The sequence below is a fragment of the Athene cunicularia genome, assembly GCF_003259725.1.
Source record: "Athene cunicularia isolate RWA chromosome 6 unlocalized genomic scaffold, athCun1 chr6_part1, whole genome shotgun sequence".
NCBI classification, from domain to species: Eukaryota; Metazoa; Chordata; class Aves; order Strigiformes; family Strigidae; genus Athene; species Athene cunicularia.
In genome coordinates, this window is record NW_020799105.1 from 4,797,940 (window position 1) to 4,825,150 (window position 27,211).

Here is a 27,211-nt window from a genome sequence, read left to right on the forward strand (position 1 = left end):
CGGGAGCCGGCGGCTGGACCCTCGGGGGCTCATGGGGCTGGGGGCAGCGGTGGTGACATCTCCTAAGCTCCAGCGGCCGGGCGGCACCTCCGCTCTGTGCCAGCTGGGCAGGCTTCAGAGCTGCTGCTGCAGGCCAGCCCACACCAGGGACCTCCGAAGGACCGGACTGGTAAGAGACGGGCCCGGTGGAGATGTGTGCTCAGACCTTCCATCTTCAGTGCACGCCCCACACTTAACCCTCCTGCCCATCCTTTCGAGGTCTGGCCAGAAAAATTACTAGCTGGAGCCGCGCAGGTGGTCAAGGGCAGAACATAGATGCTCCAGGCAGCTGTTCCTGTGAAGAAGCAAGGGCTGGGCATCCTTGCAGAAGGCATGAGGATTGATGCGTAATTTACTTAGGCTTGACTGAGTAGGAGATGCGGCCAGTAGAGAAGGGGAAATTTTCCACTCTGTCCTAACTGCTTGGCATAGTGATCGCTGGGCAAAACTTGTGAGGGAGGGGGCATGGGTGCCTGGCACATCAAATGTGCTGGACTGCCCCTGAGGCCGGGGGGAGCCACGGGAGACAGGGGCGGGGCAGCGTATCGATCCCTGGGGAAACAGGCAAAAAAAATAATAGCCCGGGGGATTAGACTGAGCAAGCGTTTCCCTGATTATAGCTCAGAGGTGGGAGCCAGGGCTTTCTTCCCACATTGCTAATCACTTACCCAGCACTCTAAGCGTCTGAGCCCTGCCGTTGTGCCTCCAAGCTGGAAGGTGGGGGCCCATCCTACCTTCCGCCCCCGGGGACACAACTGTATTGTCAGGCTTAATTCATTAACATCTCTGAAGTGCTCTGGGCTCCTAGGCTGGAAGGCAGCACAGATTTCACTCACTCCTTCAATCGCTAAGCAGCGCGGGGGAGAAATGGGGTCTGATTTGACCATACTGTGTTGCGGCCAGCCAGTGAAGCACAAGGTTAAGCTAAAAGAGTAAGGAAGATGGAGAAGAACTAAGGCTCCACACAGTGATCAATCATGTAAAGGTCAAATCCACATCTGAAATATAACAGACAACCAGCAACAGTGAGTGAAATCCCAGGGGTCCTGGGCTAAAATCACACTGACAAAAGAAGAGCAACATCTCAAGAGCTAACCAAAACACCACCAGCTCCAGGACATCCCGCTTTGCCTCCTTCCTTGCTGGGCAGGCAGCTGCCTTCATTTGGCCACAGGAGTTTGGGTCCAAGACTGCAGATATGGGCATTCTCAGTCACAGCATTATATGGGTTCTTATATCCCAGGCATGGGTCCCTGTGCCTGTGGGGAGGACCCCGAGTTGGAGGAGCTAGGCAGCCCTGCCTTCAGAGTACGATTCTCCAGGGGAGCTTTCAGAGCCAGAGGAAAGGGTTTCCAGCAGCAGTGCTGGTAAGGCATTGCTGTCTTATCTCCAGCAATAGTGCCGTGCAGGGCACAGTAAGGCACTGCCAGTGAGGGGGACGTGGTGCTCAGCTGTGAAAGCACACGCTTTCAAGTGTTTTCATTTCTTCTACATAAAACTGGGATTGTTTACATGTATTATCTAGTAGCAGATAAAGTTCTCGTCTGACTCAGGCTGCCACCCGCTCTCAGGCATTATGCTGCATTTGTCTTGGGACTCCCTGCAGCCAGAGACAAGGAGAGTGCCTGGGCTCCCCACAGGTCTATTCCTGATGCTGTCCCCCATCACAGGGAATGGTGGCCTTGTGTCCCCTACAGCCACATAGGTCCTGCCCTGCTGTCCCCATTCCCTGGTGGCGAGCACTGTGGGTGAAGGCCACCTCCATTGCTCCAGCTCTGAAGCCTGTGGGGTAGCAGCCTGCACTATCTCCCCAGGCAGGCCTGGAAGAGCCCCCAGCACCCTTCTGCACTGCTGGAGCTGCCCCAGACCCAGCCCTGAGCTTTTGGAAGCTCCTGTGAAGCTTGCCAGTCCTTCCCCTCCCCAGCTGCCCTTAGGAAATGCGTGTGCTCCTGGAGTGCTAAAATTAGCCAGCCAGCTGTGCAGCACACTTGCACAGGAGCCTCAGTCCCCAGGCACTGCCCGCCAGCCATGTCTGCTGAGGAAGCAGCATCCTATACATGGTAAAGGGGCAAGAGCAGGCTTACACAGGCAGTGGGAAAGCCTTTCCCCATTTCTCTGCCCCCTGAGCCTGTGTGGGAACCAAAGCACTAAGCTGCCGAAAGCGGGATGCAGAATGGAGAGGGCGTCTTCTCCAGCTGAGCCTGGCAAAAGCTGCCCAGTGGGGGCACAGCCCCTTCAGGTGCTGTTCCTTGCTGACCCCCTCCCCAGCACAGGCCAACCACTTTTCCCATCTTACCCACCCCAGGACACTGCTTCCCCTTGCACGGGCAGAGGCTCCCCAAAGTGGAGCAGTGCTCCAGGTGAGGAGCTGCAGCCTGCCCTGAGCACGGTTCTTCACGCTGCCTTTCGCTCCCCCTCCCCAGCATGGCTCCCGTACAGAGGCGGCTGAAAAGCAGCAGTGGGAAGCACCGCAGCTGCAGAGGGAACAGGCCATTTTTAGCAGAACAGCCTCCCCACTGCTGGGCTGCGGGCAGAGCTGTGCAGGGCTGTGCTGCAGCGCTGCAGCCTCCCACCACTCCCTTACACCCAGCAAAGGTCTTGGCCCCTACCCATGAGAGAAAGCCTATAGCTTCCTGGCACTTCCTTGCTGCTCTATTTCCCACTGGCTGGGATGTGATGGGATAACTTGATCTCGCATGTTTAAACTTCTGGTACTTTTGAGGGTGAAGTTTAATAGGGATGGGGCAGGTCCTGAAGTGCAGCTACTCAACTGTGAAGTGCTGAGGGCTGCAGAGGGGGCACGCAAGGAGCTTGCAGAGCTTGGATGCTCCAGGGCACAGCAGCACTGGAGGTCAGGGGTTCAGGGTCCTGATTTTGGATGTTTCTATTCCATTTTGGGTGCTTAAAGCCTCTTCTGGAGCTCGGTTTAAAATTAGAGGAGAATTTTTCTTGAGTAACTCTTTTTACTGGTCAAGCGTGGGCTGAGAGGGAGGACAGCCCTATTGAGAGCTGCTGGTAACCCCTCAATGATGAGGTGAGCGACACAGCCAGGAATAGACCCACAGAGGCTGAAAGGGAAGCTCAGCTTTTCACACTCTGTTGCCTCTTTTCATCGACCATCTCCCCCCGTCATGGCTCCAGCACCCTGTGGGAACCCATCTTCCACATCACAAGTATTTGTCAGCTGTAGCACTTTACCGACAGCAATGGTGGTTTCTGCCCACAGATTCCATGGGATCTAAGACTATTTCCAACGCCCAAGATGTGGGGATGGCAGCTCACAAAACCCTCCCAAGAACAGGCAATGCCAGAGAAGCCCAGCAGTTCAAGGCCAGAGGTGCTCACTGAACACTGCCCTCCCTGGCCAAGCCCTGCTGGAAACTGGGTCAGGCAGGGAGAAGGAAGGAGTCCCCCAGTCACACCAGTGTGGTGAGTTCCCAGCTCCGGGGATTAACCACCACCCCATCCTCCCCATCATGCCTTGCCCATGTCACCAGAAATGTTCCCTCTGCCACTGGAGATGGCTCCAGTTGCAAAGCCTGGCCACAGCTTTGGGATCCAGTGCTCTAGGGAGCCAGGAAGGTCGAGCACCACTGCAGCTGGGCAAACCAACCCTAGTAAGCTGCCCCCACAGGTGGCCCTTGGCCTGCGATGCAGGTACAGCAAGAGCAGCGAGGGAATAAGGACCACAGCTGGAGCTCCAGCATCCTCCCGGGGCAATAGAGCAGCCCATGTCCCCCTCAGCAAAGTAGGAGGAAAACTGTAGGCCAAGGGACCACCACCATTCCTGCATGAGGATGGACACATTCATTGCATCCCACATAGCCATCCATGTGATCCTGCCCAAAGCTCTCACTTTTGCTCCTGCTGCTTGGCTGGCCAGGGAGACCGATCGAATTTACCTTGAGCAGCTCCTTGGGGAAATCAGTGCCTCCATTGAGTCCCTCCAAGTTGCCAATGAAGTCGGAGCAGGACATTCTCTTCCCAATGTTCTGGGGGAATTGGGGGAGAGAAATGTGGGGGTTATCTTCAGGCTAGGGACTGGTGCTGGCTGGAGCAGGTCCCACAGCCCAGGAACAGACCCTCCATCTCTGCAGCGGGATGAGGGACAAGCCAGGGAGGCTGCTTGCAGGTGTGGGGAAGCTGTTAGCTTTGCCTAGACTCTGGAAGTTTTAAATAGCCTCCTTTTTTTTCCAAGTTGGGAGCTACCCGCTCCCAATGGCAGCTGGTTTTAGAGTCTCATTCCCATCTTCACTCCCTGTTCACTTCTCTCTTCTGTCGTCATCCCATCTCCACATCTTCCAGCTCAGCACATTCTCTCCAAAGTCCCACTCTCTCCTTCACCAGCTGCTCCTCTCATTCAGCCTTTCTCCTGTCTCCACCCCAGACACATTAGGGATGACCAGCCCTTGCAGGCCCAGGGTCTTGTGCCTCCTGCTCACAGGGCTCTGTCCTTGCAAGTCCTTGCTCTTAGCCCAGCACCTACAGTACGGGGTGGTGGGGTCAGAGAGTGCAGGTACAGATGGGGCTGATGGCAGTTAGAACTTACGTGTCCATGCAGATCCGTGTTTAGTAACATCAGGGCACAGGTGAGGGTGTGGGCTCCGTCTGCAGCAGAAGCACAGGACAGAAATTAGTGTCCCCATCTCAGCCCTGCAGCTGGTGCTCCAGCCCCTTGGCATCTCAGGCAGGGCAAGGGGACTCCAAGTCCCCAAACAGCCCCAAGCCCATTCCTCCCACGCCAGGCCCACGGGGCACACAGCAGTCAGCACGGTGCTGCCAGCATGCGGGTGAGTAGGTAGGAGGCCACTGAATTAAAGGTGGTCCTAAACTTGAGCATACAAACTCCCTTTCAAGCCTGCAGCCCCTTCAGCCAAGCAGCAATGCTGCAGCTAATCCTGCAGAGCTCCTAGCATGGCAAGGTGGGACCAGCACAGCCCTCTGCCAGCCAGCCCTCACCTGCCCCAGAGCCAGCCCAGAGCAGACCCAGCACGTGAATGCACACAGGAGAGGCAAAAAGACATGAAACGGTACAAAGTGCGTGTCTGTGCTGCCTGGAATGCTGGGTACCCATGTTTTCTCACCTGGCTATTCCCTGAACTGAGGATCGGAGGGCTGGGGTCTATTTGGGGAGGAGGGCCTTCTCTTGCCTCTTGTGCTAATCTGTTCAAAGTCACAATTAAGGATGGGTTGAACCCTAATTATTCATGATCCAACTGGAGCAGGGTTTTTTTATAAAAAAAAAAATCGAAAGCATCTGTCATTTGAGGGAAATGTCATCTCCATAACTGGGGATGTCTCCTAAGGTGTCAGTACAGGCTCTCAGCCTGCTCTCTGATTTTATTTTGAGCACCTTCATCGGGCTGACAAACACATGGGCTCACTTGAAACACATGCACACACAGACATGCAGAGTTTCTTACCCTCTGAAGAGATGGCGTTGGGATTACACTCGTAATAGCGCTGGGAAAAATGAGCCAGCACTCGCTCTCGTTCTTGAGTCTCTCCCATCAAGGCCAGCTCCTTTAGAAAGGATCTGAAGAAGCAGCAGCAGTGTTGGTCACACATGAAGCCCACCAGCAGCTTCTCTAACCCACCCTGTGCAAGAGTGGAGCTGTGCTTTCTGGTTTGGAGACCCCCATATGCGCTGGATGAAGCCCTGCCATCGTGCATCCCTCCCAACCCACTGCAGGGCTCCCCTTAAAAACCCATAGCACCATACCCTGCTGGCACATCGCAGAGACCTACAGCCAGCCCCAGGGACTACACCGGGAAAAGAGGTGGGGTAACACCAGGAGGGTCTGGGCTCAAGGCCTGGACAGCCAGTCCCAGGTGAACCTGACAGTCACCAATCACCAAATTGCACTGACCATTGAGTTAAGACCAGGAGTGCTCTTTCTTGGGTTTGTGGCTGAGACACCACTTTGGGAATCACTGTCCCTTATTTAAGAGGTAAGGAGACCTCTAGGTGGGAGACATAGGGCCTGCCTGCTCCTGCAGATCTCTGTGTGGGTGCAGAGCTGCAGAGGGCACCGTCTGCTGGGATCCCACTTGGGTGGCCACCATACATACACACATGTACACAGACTCAGCTCTGACCTGAGAGCCTGGTCCAAGCTCATCCCCGTGAACACAAAGAACTTCAGATATTCCCCTGCCACCATCCTGCTGAACTCGTTGCTGAAATAGAAAAGGTGAGAGGGCAAGAGTGGGATCAACCAGACAATGAAGACAGCCAAAGGCACACAGGGGTGGGGTGGATTCTAGGAGGCTGGGAGCTCCCCAGGTCTATGGGAAGCATACTGAGGACAGAGATGCACCACACTCCCATGAAACTCAGAGAAGTCACCCACAGATCCAATGGCAATACTGGGTATGTAACAGAAAATGAAGAAGCTAGAGCTGGAAGAGCCCATGAGAGGTCAGCTAGCTGTCCCCCTCAACACCTTCCTGAAGCATCCAAGATGCAGTCATGGTAGGAAGGTACCAAAACCTGTAGGTCTCTTAGATTTTAAAACCTTTAGAGGGAACACTTGGTACAGATGTACCAGTCATGGGGAGTGATCTTTGGGGTCCTGCCAGAGCAGTGACCTGCAAGGGTAGCAGCTGTGGGTGCACTGCAGGTGCAGGTGGGCCCCTTGCAGAATGGAACACTCCTTGAGAATACCCACACGTACTTCTTCCCCAAGTGGCGGGCCACATCTGCTTTTTTAAAGCCATCCAGGTTGTAGAGCCTCTTGGCCAGGCGTTTAGCAGCCTCCAGGTCAGCCTTGTGTCCATTGGAGAGAGTGTCTGTACTGCCCAGGGCCAGCTGCTCCACACTGTCCATCTCCGAGTCTGAGTCCGAAACCAGCTGGCTCAGGGGGTGGTCGCTGCAATGGGAAGGGACGTTCTATGTTAGCCTGCCTAGAGATCATCTCTTTGTTCAACTTCTTGGGAAACGCAGGTTCGTCACCCTGCTTTGGAAACCAGCTACACACTGCTGGGACCCAGGATGAACAACATCAGTTAGAGACACTCCAAGGTCAGGTCTGGGAGCTAAGGGAAGGTTTGGGGATGTGGCTGGAGGAGAGGTGGGGTGACAAGACAGCCCCAGTGACTAATGACAGGACGAAGGCACTCAAACCCACGTCCAAACTGGATCTAGAGAGACAGAACAACTGCTCTGAAGTCCCCCACCCTAAGCCTGTAAAGCTGCATGTGTGGGCTCAGGCTCTGCCAAGCTCAGCCGTAGCAGAGACTTGGAACAGAAGCATGTGCACATCACATGCTGTCCTACAGCTCTGCACTCATTTTTTTAACCTGGACAAACTCCTCGTGCTGCTCTCAAGTGCAGTTTCTACTCAAGACAAGACAACTATTATTCCTTTGCTTGCCTTTTCCCACCCACCAACTTAAAAGCACTTCACAGAAGTGAAAACCAAAGCAGAGGGGACAAAGATGAAGGAAACCCCCACAGCCTCCCAGCCCACAGTGGGGTGCACTGTCTTCTTCAGGCTGCCCATCAGCTCTCAGCCCACCATGCCTTAAATGGCCATGTTAGGAGATGCTTTTGGCTTAGCCCCTGAAGCAGTCTGACTCAGCAGCTCAGAAGTTATCCCAACCAAAAAGCTGGTTGAATCTAATCAACAACGAACATTAAGCAACTCTGACCTTGCCCAAATTTTCTGGCAGCTCTCGCAATGTTCCAGTCTGATTTATTTTTAAGTCTCTAATTGACTTTTAAGAGGCCTGCTCTACTGAGCTAGTTACCCAGGACAATTTCCTTGAGGCTCCGCTTACTTCCACCAAGGATGAGCCTCCTTGCTGCTCAGCACTGCTCATCCCAGGGAAGCCCTGTGCAGCACTGACAGGCTGCCCTGTGCCTTAGGGAGCTCTTGGGCACCTTTCTCCCACCCTCCTGGCATGCCCAGGTGCCTTGCATCAGGAGAAGCTGCTCTGGGCTCCAATCTATGGGCCAGACACTTCCCTGGTGAAAGCAGCTCTAACACCCTGCAAGTCCCTGGGGAGATGCACTTGGCTCAGACCACCGCTGAGCTTGGCATGCTGAGCAGTGACTGTGGTAAGACCTGCATGAGTGTCCAGGACAGATCTGTGCTCATTTGGCTCCAGGCCTCCTCAGGAAGCCTGCCCACCACCACATGCCACCCTGGTGGGAGCAGCCACGAGAGTGGCCACAAGATCACTAGGAGCTCACCAGCTCTGTGTCTGCCTGCTCTGCGGAGCTGTGCTGGGTAGAAGGCTTCCAGCATCACTGTCCACATCACTAGCACACCCTGTCCTGTGGGTATCCCTCCCACCTGCCTAAAATCTCTTCTCCTAAAACAGGGTGGCTGCATCCAAAGATGTTAATGGTGTGGGCCCTGGTGCCTGCTGCCCTTCAGCTGTGCCTGCACTGACTGGCAAGGCCAAAGCCACCCCGGGGGGCACCTGACAGCAGAACAGGCTGGGTGCTGCCGGGCCACTGCTGGGCACACACCTTGCCCCACTTCGGCTCCTTGTGTGGCTGCAGCCACTGTGCCTTCAGCCAAGGAGAGGGCTCATGCTCTCTTTGCTTTCCAGCAGCAGAACAGATTAATCCATCCCAGCAACTATCACTTGTTGGCCATGGGTTGTGGTGAGTGTATTTTTCACTAAAATTCTATCTGTTAACACAGGGTCACAGGCACTGTCCCCTTCTCAGCCCAGCAGCTCCAAGGCTGTTTTTCCAGCCATAGGTTGAGCTACAAAACTCAAAGCCACCCCTTCACCACTCCCCATGCTCCAGCTGCACCTCCAGAGCAAGCAGCTCCTCATTCACCCTGTGAAGACCTTTTAATTCTTCTCAACCACCATCACTAAAATCTCCTGATACCCTTCTGGACCTTGCCTGTCCTGCCTGAGAGTTTGTCCTCCCTCACATGGCCAGTTTCTGGAGCCTCCAGGGGAAAATATAGAGCTCTGAGTCTTCCCCCATGATCTCTCTTCTCAATCTGTGGTCCTCAGCTTTCCTACCTAGCGCTGAGCATCCAGGCATGGGGCCATTTACAAAGCTTCTCTTGTCCTTCAATATCTGTATCTCCCTGCAGGCTTCCAATCCGTGGCTGAAATTCTTGCCTTGCTTCTTGCAATGGGCATGCAGGCATCACAGCCTGGGTCTCAAAGCAGCTCTACCAGTAGAATCTTCTCTCTCCTCCCTCACAAACTCCCCATACTGATTTGGGGTTTTACATCAGGAAAGCATAACTTTGCTCTCAGGATGAGGCACTATCCAGCCATGCCATGAAAGAGGTTTTCTTCCAACACTCAAGTCGCTCTCATGCTTTTAAATATGGACCATCAGCCTCGATAGGCTGGGAGTGCCCCATTTGTGGCACCTGTCTGTCACCACTCAAAGCCCCAGCTGGCTTGGAGAACGTGCAGCCTAAAGAGAGAAAACCAAGAGACCAATCCTCAAGCAAACGGAGAACAGAGCAAAGAGACGTGTACATGTCTGAGACAACTGAGGTGATGTTAATTTTCTTGCCAATGAGCTAATGTCTCAGGGTGGGTTTTTTTTTAGTGTACTTTCTAAAGTGACATTTCAGTTTGGCTTGAAGAAACACTGGGATAATATTTTTTAGATTAGATACATTTTCAACCCGAGAACTGGCCCACACTTAAGGAATAAAGATCAAATTTGGTATTGTGCAAGTATCCTCAGTGTGCCTGAAATGAGTCATCCCTGAGTGGACCCAGTGCTAGCTCATCCCTCTCCCCACTGCCCGCCTAGGACAGTCACTGCTGTACCCCACATAGCCAGGAGCAAAGGTCCCCCTGCCTCCTCAGAGCTGCTCGCTAGAAAGCCCAGGTCCCCAGCACCTGTGTCAGCAGCAGCGAGGCCCTTCTGGAGGTCTCTGCAAGGAAGGGACGTGATTGAGCTCAGGGCTGGCCTCAGGACAGAGGCTCTTCACCAGTCACCTCCCATCGCAGCTCAGCACGAGGGCTGTGTTATGCTCCCAGCCCTGGGGAGCTGCTGCAGGACCATGGTCCTGCTCAGGGCCACCACACCACAGACATTCCTTCTCCCGGGCCAGATACTTTTCCAGGGCCCAGATGTAACTTCCTGGGGCCAAACGCTCCTTTGCTGGAGCCGGATCCTGATCTCACCCCAATATTCCTCCTCTAGCTGGCTGCACAGAGCCCAGCAGGAGAAACCGCAGCACCCTCCCTGGCTGCAATGCAGCATGTCACTGCAGGAGCCTCGATGTCCTCTCCACTTTGCCACCACAAACCAGGCTCACTCAGCACCATGTTTTCTCTCCATGGCTGCCAGCAACCAGGAGCAAACCTCTCCTGGATGTGGGGCAGCAATAAGGCACTGCTTCAGCAAAGCCTGCCCTGAAGGGCTGACCTCCATCTCCTGGCTGCCAGCAGGGATGTATCTGCATGGTGGGACCCTCCCCACGCTGTACCTGCATGGTGGGACCCTACCTGCACCAATACCCTGCTCCTGAGGAGCGGGGAAGGAGAGACAACCCTGGGGACAGGCTGAGCCAGGTGGCCATTGGTTTCAGCTAGAAGTTTGTGGCTGAGCTCCCGGGTTGTCCAGGTCCTGCCTGACACATATCCAGGTGAGAGACCTGCTGTAGGAAATCCAAAACCTCCAACCACAACCCAAGTGCCACTTGCTCCCCATGGGAGGCTGGTTTGTATCCTACACCATGAAGGGGCAGGGCAGGGAGCTTGGTCTGAGTCTGTGAGGGACATCTGTGTAGGACAGAGAAGAACTTTGCCCTTGATGCCCGATGCCTCTGCCAAGCGAGTCCAGCCTGCCTAATATCACTGCTAAGAATGTACCAGACCGGATCTTTGGCTGAGCTAAATAAACGCAGCTCCCTCCATCGGTCTCAGCGGAGCGACTTTGATTTATGACAGCAAAGATCTGGGCTGGTTCATTTCTCACAGAATTGAAGTTAGGGCTGGGAGGACACTTGAAGGTCAGCCATGCCAGCCTCAAACCATAGGCAGGGCTGGTCCTGCTTTCTGGCAGCTCTGGAGTCCACCCTAGCCCTCAAATCACCCAGCCACAGTGGCACCCACCAGTGTAACTGCCGTCAGATCCAGGAACTTTGGGCAGCTGTGCCCCTCCTCAGTCCTGTTTCTCTGCAGACTTCCAGACCTCCCCTGCAGCACCAGCCCTCTCTGGAGATGTCTGCCTGTCCTCCATCACCCCATCCCAGCAGCCCCTCTTGTGGGGGGTACAACTGCTCCTGCAGAGGACAGAAGCTGGCTCTGCAATCCCACCAAAGAATTTCTGGACCTAGCTGAGAGCCTTAAAATCTGGTTACTCACCTGCTGGGTGGAGGGTTGTTTTCTTCAGACACAGATGCCATGGGGTCAGCGCAGGGAAACCTGGGTCTCTCGAACCCTTGGAAAAAGCCCAGCCTGGGGTCTCTGGGTCAGACCCAGGGGCTGGATTTAACACCTGACACAAAGGGCTACATCCCACAGAGATGTGCCATTGCTTGTGCCTCTGTGGGCAGCCCTGCCAGCTCCTCCATGCCACAGTGGGCTGATACCTCCTGTGTCCCAGCTCCTGCTGCCCTTCATGGCTCAACATGGAAATGCTTGATGGAAAATCCCCCCCAGGCTTGTGCCTCATTTCTTGTCATGCCAATGCTTGTAGGGAGACCTCTTCATCCTGTGCCCCAGCCTTGTCCCCTTCCTGTGCTTCCACCTCATACCATCCCCTCCTTCCTCTATCTCCATCCTTTCCTCGTTGCTCTCCTTCCTCTGCTCAGCCCTCACACCCCAACCTCCCACATCACACCCTGAATCCACCCCACGGGGCCCAAACTGAGCACAGCCCTCAGGGCATCATCTCACCAGTTTGCCCAGTGGCACCTGGGAGCTCAGGCCAGCTGAGACCTGCGCTGGCCTCAGGAAGGGGAGGGGCAGCGGCTCACGGATCGCTGCAGTAACAAAAGGGACCTTATAAAGAAACACAGCAGTGCTTATTGGCAGGGCCTTGGTGCTCCAGCACATGCTAGCAGCCGAGATCTGGCAGGGAAGACGGTTTGACTCCCGGCGCAACCTCCGCCTGGGGCGGCTGCCAGACCTACAGGCTCTCCGGTCCTTCCCCAGCAGCCGCAGCTCCAGGGCTGAGCTCTCCCTCTAGCGAGGCTCCGGGCGTGCTGCCCCTCACTGTGGCATCTGGCCCTTTTCACTAGGAGGTTTGCAGCCCCTTCCTTTGCTGCTGCTTCTCCTGCCTGCCGTTCTTTCTGTCCCACCTCAGGCGATGTCCACGATTCAGGTCCTGGCAGAGCCTGCCTCGCTTGCCTCTCCAGAGGGGAGCATGTCACATCCCCTCCCTCAGCTGGCACTCCTCAGGGACTAGCATGGCTATGCCCGGGGCCAAGGCTGGCTCCGGAGGAGTGGGATGGGCAAGGGAAGTTGAGTGGCTGGATTTCAGGGGGCTTGCACCTCCAGGGACATGCAATTTGTCCATTTACATCCCTCTGGGGCTGACGCCCCACAACCTGCAGTGCCTGCCTGCAGAGCCAGCAGTCCTGGGCTGCCTGTGTATGGGAACGCACCCGCTTGTCCCTGGCAGTGCAGCCAAGTCCAGCAATCTGGACCTGCAGTTGCAAAAGTGTGGCTGTCACCACAGGAGAGACCTTCCTGCAGTCCCCAGGGCTGCCCCCCTGCCATCTCATCAGCACCCATCTGTTCTTCGCCAGCCCCCCCAGGCCTACAGGGATGCCCCTAGTAGGGCTATGCCCCCACACACGCTCTGCAGGTCACCGTCACAGACCCGGGGGAGACTGCTTTAACTGCAGCCCTCTGCCCAGCGAGAGCTGGATACCTGCACACCTTCACCCTCTGCCAAAATAGGGCAATAACCTACTCATGGAGTCTCTGCCATGCTGGGGGTGCCACTGTGGGGTGTCTGTCTGTGCAGGGGCAGGGAGAAGGTCACACACTGGGATCCCACTTGGAGGAGACACAGGCATCCCAAAGCCCAAGGAGGCCTCAATGGGTCTGCACTTAGGCACACTCCCCACATACAAGGTCAGGATAAAAGCATGGTCTCAGGCTATTGCAGGCTGAGGGACACCAGAGCCTTGGAGTGAGCTGTGAGGCTGCATGCACTGAGGCCACCAGCCGCAGGGGACACCACATCTCCCCAGCAATGCAGGGGGCATCACTGGCTTGGCCATGCTTGCCACCAGGAGAGATGGAAAGTCACAGGCTGCAGGGCCACCCCCATCCCAGACCCTGACCCCAAACACTGCAACAGTTAAACCAAAGATTTTGGGAGCACAAGGGGAACAGCCACAGGGCAGCACACACAGGCCTAGACCTGCTGGTGTTCATCACCAGCCAAAGTCCTGCAGCCTGAGGTCACCTCCAACAACCTTGAGACTGACAGCCTTCACTGCAGAGCCCCCCTGCCCGGGGTCCCCAGTCCATCTGAGCTGGTGGCAGTCAGTCTGTACTGCTTGTGAATGTGGGCAGTGGTGAATGCGGGCAGTGGTGAATGCCCCGCTCTGGCTCTGCTGGCACGGGTGATGTTGCATTACAATGGCTGCAGAGGTTCCTTAACTCCTTTCCCCAGCAATTTCCAATAAATGCCCCTTAGTGGAAGTATCACAAGGATACTCCCTGCTTGAGCAGATCAGCCCTGGCACTAGGAGCCACTGATTCCAGCTCATAGGAAACTGAATAATCAGCTCAGCCAATTCTTCCTCAGACTACTTGGGAAGCTTCAGTTTCATGGTCAGCTCCACTCAGTCTGGAAAGTTGGTAGCACCAATGACAGGGAAAGAGGAAACTTCTTGCACCTCTCCCTTGCCAGAGAGCCTTGCCTCCTGACTGACCCTGCAGATGATGGGCTGTCTCAGGCCCTGGTACCCCATGCCTTCCCTGCTTACCAGACTAGTTCCTGCTCCCAGTCCCAGTCTCCACTCCTCCCCACTACACAAGACAGCAGATCCCAACCACACCTGCCTCCCTGTCTGCCATCACCCACGGGAGCTCCGAGGGGAGACTCGCTCCATGCCAGGGAGCAGAAAGCTGGGGTGCTGCCTGCTGAGGGCCTGTGGCAGGGTCCTGCTCCCCCAAGCTTCATTTCTCACCATCTTTCCTGCAGTCTCTGCTTCAGGTCACTGCTGGAGCCAGGGCACCTGCTCACCTGCTGCAGGGCAACACAGTGGGTCTGAATATCACTGCAACCCAGGAGGTGAGCAAGAAACAGGCCCTGAACAAGACTAAGAGAAGGCTATTTAGGGACCTACCGATAAGCAAGGGAATTGTTTCTAAATGGGGAAAGATAGTTGCTTGGGACTCCATGTGCATGTGTAACAGAAGGCAAGGTTGGTGTTTATGGTGCTAGGGAAAGCCCAAGCCTTGAGGTCCCCAGGCCAGGGAGTGAAGTGACGGCTGTAACTGGGTTTCCTCTGGGCTATCCTGCCACCAAAGCAGAGGCACTCCTGATTGTGAGGGCTGGAAAAGGAGAAGACAAAAGGCTCAGTGAAGGTGGGCTCAGCAATGATCCAAAGCAGTTTGGACAGCAATACAACACCCCTCCATGGCCTGTGCTGCAGCCCATCGCTGCTCTGAAACCTGAGCTGGGAGGGGAGCACAGTGTCACAGCATCCTTGGCACTGCCGGCATGCTCCGTGCTCGGCTGACTATAAACCAGTAAGGAAAAACCTCTGTTAAGCCACCTCATTACCATTCCTGCTGCCAGCTGTGTCTCTGCACCCTCACTCCCTCCCATGTTCTTGTGGTGGTGTTGCTGTGGTATGACGGCACCCTGTGGATGGCAAGTCAGACACTGTCCTCTGTTTCTCCAGGGTGTTCTGTTTCAGTCCCTTGCCTTGGCAGAGGAATAGGAAGCCAATTCTTCCAGCAGAAAGCATGGATCATGGCTGGATACTGCCATCCTTCTCTGCCTTGTGCCTCTCACACATCACCAGTTTTACCGCACAAACCTTGCCTGGACTCTGTGCCACCATGACCCAACGTGTCCCAAAGAGAGGAAAGGTCTAACTCTGCCCCAAAATGCCCTAGAAGTGATCCAGGAGCCACAGAGCAGATGTGATACCCCACTCTCTTCCACTCTCCTCTCTTGACTGCAGATACCAGAGAGGACACAGAGCTCAGATTCCCACCTGGCCACCCCAAGTTGAGCCTGCAAAGATGGCACAGGTAGTGACCATAAGTGACATAGGTTTGGTCTGGAGAAGACCAAACCCAAAAAAGTTTGGTGTGGAAAAGACCAAATCCTAGAGAGTGGATGAGGGCTTCAGGAGGCTCTGGCATTGCACAGAAGGTCACTGGGCAAAGAGACCTTGCAGGGAGGCAATGCAATTAGGAAGGTCAGAGCGGGCATGACTGAGACACCAAGTTCTCTGAGAGTTGCCAGGTCTGCAGCTGAACCACTGACCAGACCTGACATCCAGACCTGATCTGACCACACTTCAGATGAGTGTACCCTGGAAAGGGAAAAGATATGGCCCACCAACCTGCCATATCACGTGTTTCCACCCAAGACCTTGTTGGAAGGGGAAGGAGCACAGGAAGGTAGTGTCTCAGCCTGGACATGGTCTCACACAGGAACAGGTTGGAAGTGGTGGGGCTGAGCTCTCCCAGCCCACTCCACTAGAGATCTCCCCAGACATGGGACAGCCATCCTGAGCCCAGGTGCAGGCAGGCTTGGAGCAATGTACAGGGAGACTCTGGTGGACTGTGCTCATCTCTGCCCTCCATCTCCAAAAATACATAAGGCTGAGGAGGTTCGGGAAGCCAGGGCAATAGGTACAAGACCATGGGACTCCTGTCCTCAAGAAACAGGAGACTGCTACTTGGATGGTAAGAGATGCATCAGTATCAGGAAGTCTTGGCCTCCAGAAGGGAAAGCCTGTTAATTTTATACTGGTACTTGACTTCTGACTGGTCTCTTTCCACAGACACCATGGATGTTGGACTATCCTGCAATGGGAATCACTATGGGATTGAAGTCCTGGGACTCCCTCCTTCCTAGGCTGTAGGAAACCTCACAGCCCTCCAGCACCAACAAAGCTGGCAAAGATGAAAAAGATGCGCTCCCACTGACATGCCTACCACAACACCATGGTGGTCACTGGCCTGATCAGGCACTTCACAGAAAATCCATCACACTCAGTCCTGATCCTTTCCCTCTTCCCCAGCAACACAGGTTAGGCTCTGGCTGAAAAACACACCACACAGGGTTAGACTCCACAGCAAGCCTTGGTGGTCCAGCTGGACAGCAAGTAACTTTGGTCACTCACCTCATGTTGGAGGCCAAGGGAGTACCAAAGCTGTCCTCTGAGTGACAAGGGCTGTGCTGAGCACCCTTCCTTCGTCTCCCCCGCTCCTCCCTCTCCGTCCAGGGGGCATCTGTGGCTGAACTGGTCCCAGAGTCCAGCTCCAAGTGAGCCAGAGGAGCAAAGTTCTCCTTGATCAGCTTGGCACTGTCTCGGATCTGTCCCTGTATTTCTGGGGTGAGGGTTGGGAGATCAAAAGTGAAAAACGTCTCATGGGTGTGGGCTGGGGAGGAGAGGATGTCAATGGAGTCCAGGCTGGTGTAAGATGTGCCTTTGGCTCGATGGGACTCCATGATGCTTTCAAAATGCTTGCTGAAAGAGTCCATGCCATCCTTGGAGAGGCTGTGCCCTAGGAGGAAGGGCACTGGAGACTTGAGCATACCCTGTGTGTCTTTGTCCATGATCCTAGAGGGAAAGAAAGTGAGAACTAGTCACTGAGGAGCAAGGGATCAAAGCCCCAAAATGAAAGCCCTCATGCTGCTCCAGAAGGAAACCAGGGAAGGCAGAAATCTACTCTGAACATCTGTAGACCTCCAAGGAAAGGCCTTGCCCACCCAAGACATCATGTCAAGAGGGACTGAGCTAGCCTTCCTCCAGAAATATGCTTCTCTAATGCGCCACAGACTTTTGTTCCTTTAGTGGCTCATCCTCATAAGGAGCTTATGAGATGGCTACTGCTCCCAGCCCCTCGACTTGAGCTTAGATCCAATAAAGGGCTCAAGCGCCAGAAGCAAGATGTGGTTCAGCTCCATTTCCAAGCAAATCTGGAAGTGGTTGAATTTTCTATGAGCCTTCAGAGCTCCCAGCACCCAGAAGGCTCCTCCTGAAGCTGCTCAGGACAGTGGGGCACCTTCCTCCATGAATGAAGCACCATGGTCGCTGAGCACCATGCTCAAGACATGACTAACACCCACCTGCAAGGTCTGCTGGCTGGTCCCAGGAGACATCTGGGACTCAGCACAAGGCAATGCTGAGATCCAGGTTTTCCCAGGCAGTACGGAGGAAGCCTCAAACCCAGCTCTGGGCTTGGGGACCTGAGCTGGCCTATATCCTAGGGGCCAGTCTTTGTCCTGGCTCATCATCTTGATGAGGATCAGCCCCACAGGAAGGCCCAGCCTGTCTCCAATGCAGGTCTGGGTCCAGCCCAGCACAGGAGTTTCTAAACCCTGAAGCCCAGAACATTTTGTCTTGTAAATGAGGCAGAGTACCCTGAAGCCCTGACTGTTTTGTCCTGTAAATGAAATGCAGCCTGCCCATCCATCTGAGCATGTGACAGCAGGGACATTTCCAACCCAGGGAATATCAATACTTCAGCCTAAAAACAGGCCTAAAAGCCTACTTTACTCATAAGACACTTTGCTTTTATTAAAGCAGCAGAAAAGCACTTGTTATGCCACTCTCTCCTCTGATTAAAGGAGACGAACTGCTCCAGCTTGTCATAACATTTGTATGAACAAACAGCTTCATACAGAGGGCTCAGAAGATGCGTTGCTGTTACAACGCCAAATGATTATCATTGATTAGCCTTCAGATACCGCTCAAAAATCTCACCCTGATTACTTCAGCAGGCCAAGAGCTGGCAGCTTGACGCCCCCAGAGTGCTGGCTGGCTTCAAGGGGAGCTCAGCAAAGCCAGGCACAGGTAAGCAAGGCAGGGTGGAGGCCACTCTCACCCATGCACCAGCGTTTCCCTGGCTGTGCAGCACCACTCAATGCTCTTACCATTCCTGTAGAAGCCCCAGGAGCAGCCACCTCTGGTGTGGCTTTCTGGCAAGGACTAGGCAGAAGAGGCCTCTAACATCTGCAGATGAGCTTCACAGATGCGAATGTGCATTCACTGTCCTTACTACCCAGCTGTGTGCTACTAAACTGAGCTAATGCTGCTGACTTTGTTTTGTGCCTTGAATCCATAAGGAGTGTGACAGGCTCTGCCGAGGAGGTCAGCACCAGAGGACGGAAGAGACCTTGTTCCCAGGAGAGGGAGCTGGGCTCATTCTTGTGATCAACTATATTGTCACCAAGCCACAATAAAAACACAGCTGGTTTTGTCCACACCATCTGAGCTCTGGAAGTAATCTCTCCATACCGAAATATCAAGCACAAAGCCGTTCAGCTCCAGAAGGATCTAGTCACAGCAGCACAGGCACAATGCTGCCTACATATACCACTCCTGCTCAGACCTAGATACTCCATCAGCCCCTGCAGTGCTGCCCAGCTCCCCCTGTGCTCCTCTCTGGCCCCACAGGAAGGGTCACTGCACTGTCATCAAGCACAGACAACCGCAGTTGGGAGGAGCAGAGGGGAGGAGACGCAGAGGCTGTAATCGAGCATTGCGCAAAGGCAGCAGGAAAGCAAATAGATTTTCAGTCTTGACATGGGGTGGGAGAGGCAGTGAGCCTTCCCTGGGAGAGGGTGAAGCTGGTACAGAGGGGAAGAGGATCCTGGGAGCCGACAGCCATACTGCATTGCATGTTAGTGCTAAATCCAGCAGCACTTCAAGAAAAGGTCTGCCTGCAGGGACCACAGGGGTTTGAGCACCTGGGCCTCAGCAGCTGCATCTGATGGGGGCTCACCCTGTTCTCCCTGCCTGGTGCTGCAGAGCTGTGCCACCCCTGGTGGGGGTGGGAAAGAGGGGAATCTCTCTTCTCAGGCCCTCAGCAGTTTTCTCTCTCTGATAAATGCTCCTGTGACCATCCAGACCCCTGACTGCCTCAGCTATACCTCACTCCTCCTGCCTACACAGGCATGGCAGGTGCTGCGTGGGGATCCCAGCTCAGCGCAAAGAAGGTGAGGCCATACAGCACCACCCAACATCCCCTCAACTTTATCCTTCTCTGAACAAAGCCCCAGCAGCTCCTTGTACTCTCCCCAGGCTCCTTTGCACATCACCTCCAGTCTGGAAGCTGTCTGCTCTTAGGGCTCAGTATCCTAACTTCAACCTGTGCTCAGCCACAGGTACCAACCACAGGCGCCAACCACAGGCGCTGCAGTCCCTCCCCAGCTGTCCACATCCTCTTGCCATGTCCCCACCATCACGCTGAGGTCATTCTGCCCCCAGTCCTTCCCAACAAGCTGCAGGCACCACCCCAGCTCATTGGCAGGTGCCTGCCAGCAATCACCCTGAGCATCCCCTCTCCAGCCTGAGCCTGTGGAATGCGGGAGCATCACCCTGAGCTGTGGCTCCATGGCCACGTTGAGCTCTGGGACAGAGGCTCAGCCTCAGCACAACACATCAGAGGCAGGTTAAGAACCTGCCAGGTGTTATGGTTAAGTCTTTGATGAAATCAAAGTCCATAACCATTTTTTTTTTAATCCCCAACAAGGCTTGTCCTGCAGCTATTTGCTCAATACCAAGCAGTGAGCACAAAGGCTCTGGAAAGGCTCTCCAGGTAGCAGATCCAAGGGCTTTCCTAGGCAAGGCTGCTCTGCTCGGAGGGAGAAAAAACGTCTCTGCCGCCCACCAGCTGTCCACACTCTCAGGGGAGCAGGGCACCCCCAGCAAAGCCTCTTCTCTCTTATCAGCCCAAGGCACCCGTGCTGTGGGCCAAGACGGGCCCCGCCTCCAACTTAGCCAGCATGTCTGCCGATGATGCTTGGGGAGGAAGGGAGTTGAGCCTGCTCTTACAGACAGGTCTTGGCTCTCTGGGACTAATGGGAATAAAGACAGTAAAAGCTTAGGTTAGTCATTAGAGTCCATAGATCTAACTCTAATTACATTCATGGAGTGGATTTGCTGGAAGAAAACACCATTTCTTTCATTGCTTTCCATGTCTCGTTTGATTTGGTGTTGGATTTTTTTAGCTGTTAGCATGCTCTCTTATTTTGGGAGGGTAAAACACCAAAGATGCTGCCTTTTGGCCAGAATTTGAAGGACATCAAGATAGTACCAACCCAAAATTCCCCTTGCAAAGTGTGCTAAACCCTTAAGGCTAGACTTTCAAAGATATTTACATGTCTAAATGCTGCAAATCAGCATCCAAAGGTGCTTCAGTAATTTTGTAGAGCTGGTCCTTCTCAGCTACCAGGACAGGCCTGAGGTACAGCAGCTCCTGCAGCAGTAGAACAGTGCTGGCTCTGGGGAGCCCAGGGGACTTCTTAATCACACAGTATCACCCCTCCTGTGAGCAAGCAAAGCAGAAAGCTTTAAGTAGAAAACATCAATACTGGTGACTGTTAAACAGGGAAGAGGACTGCAGCTGCAGAGCTCAGAAACAGTGCGTAAGCAAAAACCCAGGGCTCTGATGCAGGCGCTAAACAAGCTCGCAGCTTGAGGCTCGTGATTTTCAAGATGCTGCCCACAAGGTCTGCATCTATCTGGGGAATATTCAGGGGGCTGCAAAGCAAAAAAAACCCCATTGGTCTACAAATGGTAAAATGAACATGACGCTCCTATATACACATTGGTAATTATATTGCGAGCACTGTCTTTTAAGGGCAATGATGCATTTAAGGACACATCCAAGCTTTCAGCGCTGTCTGGGAAGCTACAGAAAGGTGTTTCAGAGGGTCATAGGAGCTCATACAGCTCGTAGGACTTGTAGTGGTCTAGAACATACTTGGAAATAAAGTATCACTATGCAAGGTAATCGTTACAGTAACTTGGAGAACTTCCTTGCACTAATAATAACTTTACACCTTACTCAAAACTTCCATCACTATTCATTTAGGAAAAAAAAAAAAAAAAGCTTATTTTCAGGATTTCTCTAGAACCCAAAGTTTTTGAGGACAGGGAGGGCAGCAGGGAGGGATGTATCTGTCCCCTCCACTAGAGATACAAGGGCTGGACAAACCGCCAGAAGCCCAGCTCTGGTCAGGACGCACACCTTCCCTCCCCATCAGCCCACCATCTTCATGCTTCTCCTTCCCAGTGCAAGAGCAGCACTGGAAGTTATATTTTCAATATCTTTTCCCACCACTAACATCAAAACCTCTCTTTTTCTTTTCTTCCACCTAAACACTCCCTGACTATCTTTTGCACAGCTAGATGAGCACATGCTACCATGTGACATCCCAGGCATCACCCTGGCTTTGTGCTTCCCAGGCAAGACCTCTCCCCACTCCTGCAGAGCATTTGCTGATGATGCTGAGCCCCTTCATCTCACCCGACTCTTTGCCAATACACATATCAGGAGATGCCCTTGGATACCACTGCCTGCATACACAGGCATCTCCCACTCCTTGCCAGGGCCCTTCCCCTCCAGGTGGCTGTCCCACACAGTGCTCTGGAGCTCCTTCCCCTCCTGATGTCTCCTGGGGCAGGTGGATGATGCCTGTCACTCCTCATGGTCAAACCATCACTCCAGAGGACATTCCACAGGCAGAATCTCATGACGCCAAGCCAAAACACCATCTCATAGGTCCTAATTGCCAGTGCCTGGCACAGGGCAGATGGTAGCTCAGATGGCATTAGCTGCCACAGGTGGGCAACTGAATGATAACCTTGGTGTCACCCACTCCATCAGCCTCCTGGGACAGGGTTTTTTGCCACACAAGTGAAAAATGACACAAAAGACAACAAAAGGTTTTTTCCAGCCCAACATATCCCCTACTCTTTCCCAAACACGGCAAATACCTACTGAAGCCAAGTAAAAGGGATTAATCTTGCAGCTAAAGCAGAGCCGTCTGCAGAGGAGAGGGCAACCCAGCAGAGCCTGCCAGCACACAACAGCTCCAGGATACAACTTTGGCTCAGGTGTCCCAACACTGTCATCCCAACATCCAGCAGCATTGGGGCAGGATGCAATTTACTTTGGGGGGACTCATCCTAGGAAGCCTAAGCTCAACCAGGTGACCTAAGCTGCAGGGCTCACCCCAAGGGGAGCAAAGCCCAAGGCACAGCACCCAGGGCTGCAACACCTGTGCTGCCCTACTCTTTCCACAGGACAGTGAGGACCCCCTCCCAGGCCTGGTCCCAGCACCAGTCCTAATCCCAACCCCAGCCGGGAGATTCAGGACCCCATCTGACCCCTACACAGAGCTCACATGGAGCTACTGGGATTTTTGGCTCAGACACTCTTTTGGCAGAGCCTGTTTTGCCATGCAGGGGTCAATAGGGAGAGTGAGAAGAGCTTTTTGCCCTCACTCATGGAGCCTCACCTTTCCCTGTTCTCCTTCCTTGTTGCCTCAAACACCTCATCATCTTCATCCATGTCCTCGTCCTGCAGTCCATCCTTCAGGCAGCCAGCGCCTGGGACAGGGAGCTCATCTGGCGTACTGTTCCTCCTGCCTGGTGTGCCCCCAAAGCTTGGGTTACTCTCACTGTCCTTCTGGCTCTCAATTGCTGAATCCACCTCCTCCTTCTCGGCCAGGATATCATCGATGTTGGTTTCACGATAGCACCTTAGCGGCACAGTGTCCAGGTCTGTCTCAGAATACTTCACCGTCCTCTTTATAATCCCAGTCTCGCAGGAGCCAGGTTTCTGGCCACCCAGAGGCGACATCTCTATCTCCACCTCCACATGGCTCAGGCTGTGCTCGGGCACCAGGTCCGGTGGCTCAGTAGGCAGTGGGCAGACAGGCTTCTGGAGGGGCTCAGCTAGGGGAGCGGAGTCAGGGGCAGAGGAACCTGCAAGGGAGCACCGAGCACTCAGAGCCATGGGGAGCTGTGCTGGAGAGTGCTGGGGAGCCACTCCCATGGCATCTCACACACACCCCAAGAGTGGGGTTACACGTGTGATGGACATTGGGAAATGGAGAGGAGGAGCCAGATGGAATAGGGGTAGGAGAGGCAGAGACAAGGTTCTGTCAGTGCTAGTGCACCCACAGACAGCCCTCAGCCCGCATCTGAACCCCAAAGCCCTTCTGCAGAGGCAGCAGAGGGTTGCGCAGGGTCAGGGTTCTGCATCACCCCCTTTGTGTGATGCTTTGCACAGCCACAGGGGACTCTGCAGGGAAGCTGGTGCCTGCAAGATCTGGCCCAAGGAGGACACAGGCTGGCTGATCTTGGGGGGGTCTTGGCTGTCTGGTGGGCACCAACAAGTCCTGAGGGATGGGCAGCCCTGGGGGGAGTCCCAACAACTATTCAGACTAGCAAAGGAGAGGTTGGTCCAGATGAAGGGTGTCCCCTGCTGCTTCTTACCTGGTTTTGGGCCATCTGAGGAGCCGTAGAAGAATTCCCACTTGGCCCTGGCGATGCGCTGGGCATGGGCTGAACTCTGCCGGGGGTACGGCCAGGCACTGCCCTGCAGAGGGGAGAGTGGTGAGTAGGCAATGGACCTTGGGGCAGAGCCCACTCCCGGTGTGGGGCACCCCGACACCTACCTGGGGTCGGGACTCTGGCTTCAGGGGGCTCCTGGCGAAGGCAGAGAAGTCCTCTGGCAGCCCATTGGCAAGGGAGCAGCAGAGGCAGTCGGTGTTGAGGGGACAGGGCTCCTTCCCACTGGGACGTGTTCCCCCTGGGGTCCTGCCCTCAGCCAGGAGTGGGTCGGATGTGGAGGCCTCCAGCTTCAGCGTGCGCAGGAGCCGCTCCTGCAGCAGGGGCAGGGGCTGGGGGGACCCTGCGTCCCCGCCGAGCTCCAGGCTGCAGCTGAGGCTGCGGGGGCCATTCTCCCAGTGGGGCTGGGGGGGCGGCAGGCAGCCCAGGGTCTGCACGCTGGCCTTCTCAATGAAGCGGAAGGTGACGATAGAGCTGTGTCCCTCCGAGGCCGCTGCCACCAGCGGGCTGCGGCTGCCCAGGGAGGAGAGCGCCGGGCTGGGCCGGCCCCGCTGTGGGGTGCAGGGCGCTGTCAGGCGTCCCGTGCCCAGGCAGCTCCCGTTGCCGAAGTGAGCTGCCTCTGCTGGCTTGCGGGCCAAGGAACCAGTGCTGTTGTAGAGGCCAAGGGGGCAGTGGCGGACATCGGGGGCCAGGCCCCTGCGCAGGAGGTGGAGGCGGCCTGCATTGAGATTGGGGGTGAGGCAGCACGGGGGGCTGTGCCTCCCGACCTCGGGGCTCCCCTCCACCAGCCAGGGCCTCCGGTCCACCCCGCGGGCGAACGGTGGGGGCGATGCGGCGCAGCCCTCCTCAGGGTGGAAACGAACGGGTCCCCCTGCCTGCGCCATCCCACCGGGGGAGGGCACAGAGGTGTCAGGTCTGGAGCCCAGCAGGGTGACACAGGGACGGTGAGGCGGGTTCCCAGCACCCCTGAGATGATGGCCAAGTTGAGGGGCGACACATCCTCAGGCAGCCCTGAAACAAGGGCGAGGAGAGCTAGTTAGGGGAGGGAGGACACAAGGAGTCCGTGGGCCATGAGAAGGTCAGGCAAAAGGTGCCCTGCCCTCACAGCAGGAGAAAGAGATGCTTCAGGTGAGACAACCCCCTTCAAATCTCATCCTGCTGCAAGAAGCAGGTGAGGTTCATTGTGGGCATCACACCAGCACCACTGCAGGGATGCTGGCAGCCCTTTGCTCAGTCCCCAGGAACCTGGTTTGCTTTCTTTCCAGGGTGTTAGGATGCTCAGGCACTTCCCCCACAGACCAGCACCCCAGACACACCAAGAGAGCACACTATGCAGTTTAAAATGGGTTTCATTCATCCTACATTAGGTTGAATATATTTACTACCCACAGCCTACTAAAATCACTTCAATAAGGGGGAAGAAAAAAAAAAAAGATACACTGGATCACTGAGACATCCTCCAATTACACTTGCTTGAGGAGTGTAACACAAGCAGCATGGGCAAGAAGCCTCTTTGGAGGTCAGACTGGGCTTAAAGTGTGTCACCAGCACATGCCACAGCTGCTATTGGTGGCACAGACAGAGCTGTCAACACCAGCAGATCCAAAAAGCAGTGGTTGCAACAGTCCTGCCCTGGCGGAATGGAGCATGCCCTCCCTGCACACAGCTTACCTGCCTGCCTGCCTCTGCCCAGAGACCTTATCCAGAGGTGAGACCAGCCAGTCCACAGCTGTGGGTAGGGAGCTGCAGGGGAAGGCAGGACCTGGAGCCCCATCAGTGCCACTGTCAGGGCTGCTGACATGTTTCTTTCTCCCAGCAGAGCTAAAACTTGTACTCATCCTTCCCTGATTTTCTCTGAATTCTTGGTATGCAGAGAAGACTGTCTTGGCTGCTTTTGCCTTCTGACAGATGCTGAGATGCTAAGCCCTTCACTTAGATCTCATCATTTGAAAGTGAGAAACCAAATGACAGTTGGAAATAGAGGAAAGTATGATTTCTTCTCCCTGTTTCTGAGTACAAACCAGACAGGATTGAATTCCTGGAGGATATGAGGCTGGATTTTCAATTGTGTTTAGGCTTCAGAGATGCAGAGACATAACTCTTAATAAAATAGCCCAAATCATGACCGTGGGGCAGGCGCCCATCTATCTGCATTATCACACTGCTAAAAAATTTGGCTCCTGCTGAGCAGCAGCAATCTATAATTCACTCACCTCAAAAATACACTCACTGGTTACTGTTTTTACAGCCTTTTTCTCCTGTTATGGTTGTGTTCACACTCAAGGTTGCTGAAGCTAACTGATAAATAATAAAATGTGGGGTTTATAAATTTCAAATGAAACTCCACTTTTTATCTCAATGTGGACTGACACACGCACCAAGGGAAAAAAGTTATCACTAGGAATAGTTGGCATTCTCTGTAACATAACAAATCTACAAAAGACAGCCTATCACAATACATGTGAGTTATTGCTAAAATAAATGGGATAAGCACAGCATGTCCTCCTGGTTATCAAAGGAGAATTATCAAATACAGAGTAAAGGCCATGCCTGCCTGCAAGCCACCAAAGCTGGATGGCTACACTATCCAGCAGAGTGAGTTTTTCTTTAATAATAAAAGTTAAAAAGCACAAATGTAACAGAGATGAAAAATCAATGATGGAGCTAAGGCTTCCTGCTTGCCGATTTAAATCATGAATCAGACTGATGCTCTTTAAATCACTGTGATGAATGGGCTGGGCTGTAAGGCACCAGTGAGCTGAAGGGAGCCTTGCTGGTCTCACTGCCTGAAGGCAGAAGTCCTGCAAAGGGAAGTTTACAAGGAGGCTGCCCGGGCAGCCCAGGGCATGCGTTCAAAGAGAAAAACTCAGGAGCAGTGTGATAGCTGGGAGCTGCACATCAGTGGGGGATTTCAACTGTTCAATAAAACATCTATACACAACAAGAAACTTGCTTCTCTGGCCTGCCCCTTCTTAGCGGCCAAAGGGATATAGAGGGATTTTTCCCGGCCCTTGCTTCGAGCTGTGCCCAGTGCAGTGGGAGACAGTTACTGCCCGTGCAGACGCTTGCCTGGCTGAGCGGGGTGATGCAGGGTGAAGGCAGCAGACAGCAGGAGCTGCTCACGCTGCGGAGGAAGAGCACACCCACGCCAGGGTGTATGGGGATAACGCGCAGGAGCTGGCAGAGGATGCAAGGGGAACGGGCAAACGATGGGACAGGGATGGGAGGAAAGCAAGAGGTGCAGAGCTGGAGGGTGAATTCACACCACGGGCCGTATATATGTGCCAGACATGGTACCGCAGTCAGCAGTGGGGCAGGGAATGGGGAAACCAGGCTGTGGGTGCTGGCCACCTGATGGAGCTGGGGCAGCAAGGGCCCTAGGAGGTATCGCTGCACTCTGGAGAGACACGGAGCTGTTTCGGGACACGCAGTGGTGATAGGGGATGGGTGCCTGGCAGCCGTGGGGCTGTGGGACAAACAGGGGACTCCTTCCTGAAGAGAGTGTCGAGGCAGGGGGACGTGCCCCACCTCCAAGCTGGAGCTGAGCCTGCCCTTCCCTCCCCGGCCCCTCCAGCCCGGCCGCCCTCGCCTGGCACCTCCCGTCTCGGCGGGATCAGCCCTGAGTGGATGTGACATCCATCCGGATGAGCAGGGAGCCCCCCCGGGTGGGGGGGAGCCGGCGGAGCCGCCCGCCCGCTCCCTCCCGC

The 27,211-nt window shown here is 54.6% G+C and overlaps 2 protein-coding genes across 2 annotated transcripts in view; one reads left to right on the top strand and one right to left on the bottom strand.

The window, feature by feature from the left end:
* PSD (pleckstrin and Sec7 domain containing) overlaps positions 1-27,211 on the bottom strand; it is a 44,639-nt gene that overhangs the window by 8,668 nt on the left and 8,760 nt on the right. Inside the window, exons 3-11 of the mRNA XM_026851473.1 lie at positions 23,612-24,515; positions 23,430-23,532; positions 22,448-22,916; positions 16,317-16,757; positions 6,711-6,911; positions 6,139-6,219; positions 5,463-5,575; positions 4,589-4,647; positions 3,942-4,031 (exon numbers count right to left, since the gene is read on the bottom strand). Of these exons, the coding sequence (XP_026707274.1) occupies positions 3,942-4,031; positions 4,589-4,647; positions 5,463-5,575; positions 6,139-6,219; positions 6,711-6,911; positions 16,317-16,757; positions 22,448-22,916; positions 23,430-23,532; positions 23,612-24,388 (2,334 nt within the window). The 5' untranslated portion in view covers positions 24,389-24,515. The remainder of the gene's footprint in view (positions 1-3,941; positions 4,032-4,588; positions 4,648-5,462; positions 5,576-6,138; positions 6,220-6,710; positions 6,912-16,316; positions 16,758-22,447; positions 22,917-23,429; positions 23,533-23,611; positions 24,516-27,211) is intronic.
* The window catches only part of FBXL15 (F-box and leucine rich repeat protein 15), a 21,219-nt gene continuing 12,967 nt past the window's right edge, over positions 18,960-27,211 (top strand). Inside the window, exons 1-2 of the mRNA XM_026851580.1 lie at positions 18,960-18,972; positions 19,588-19,593. The gene's annotated coding sequence lies outside the window, so the exon portion shown is untranslated. The remainder of the gene's footprint in view (positions 18,973-19,587; positions 19,594-27,211) is intronic.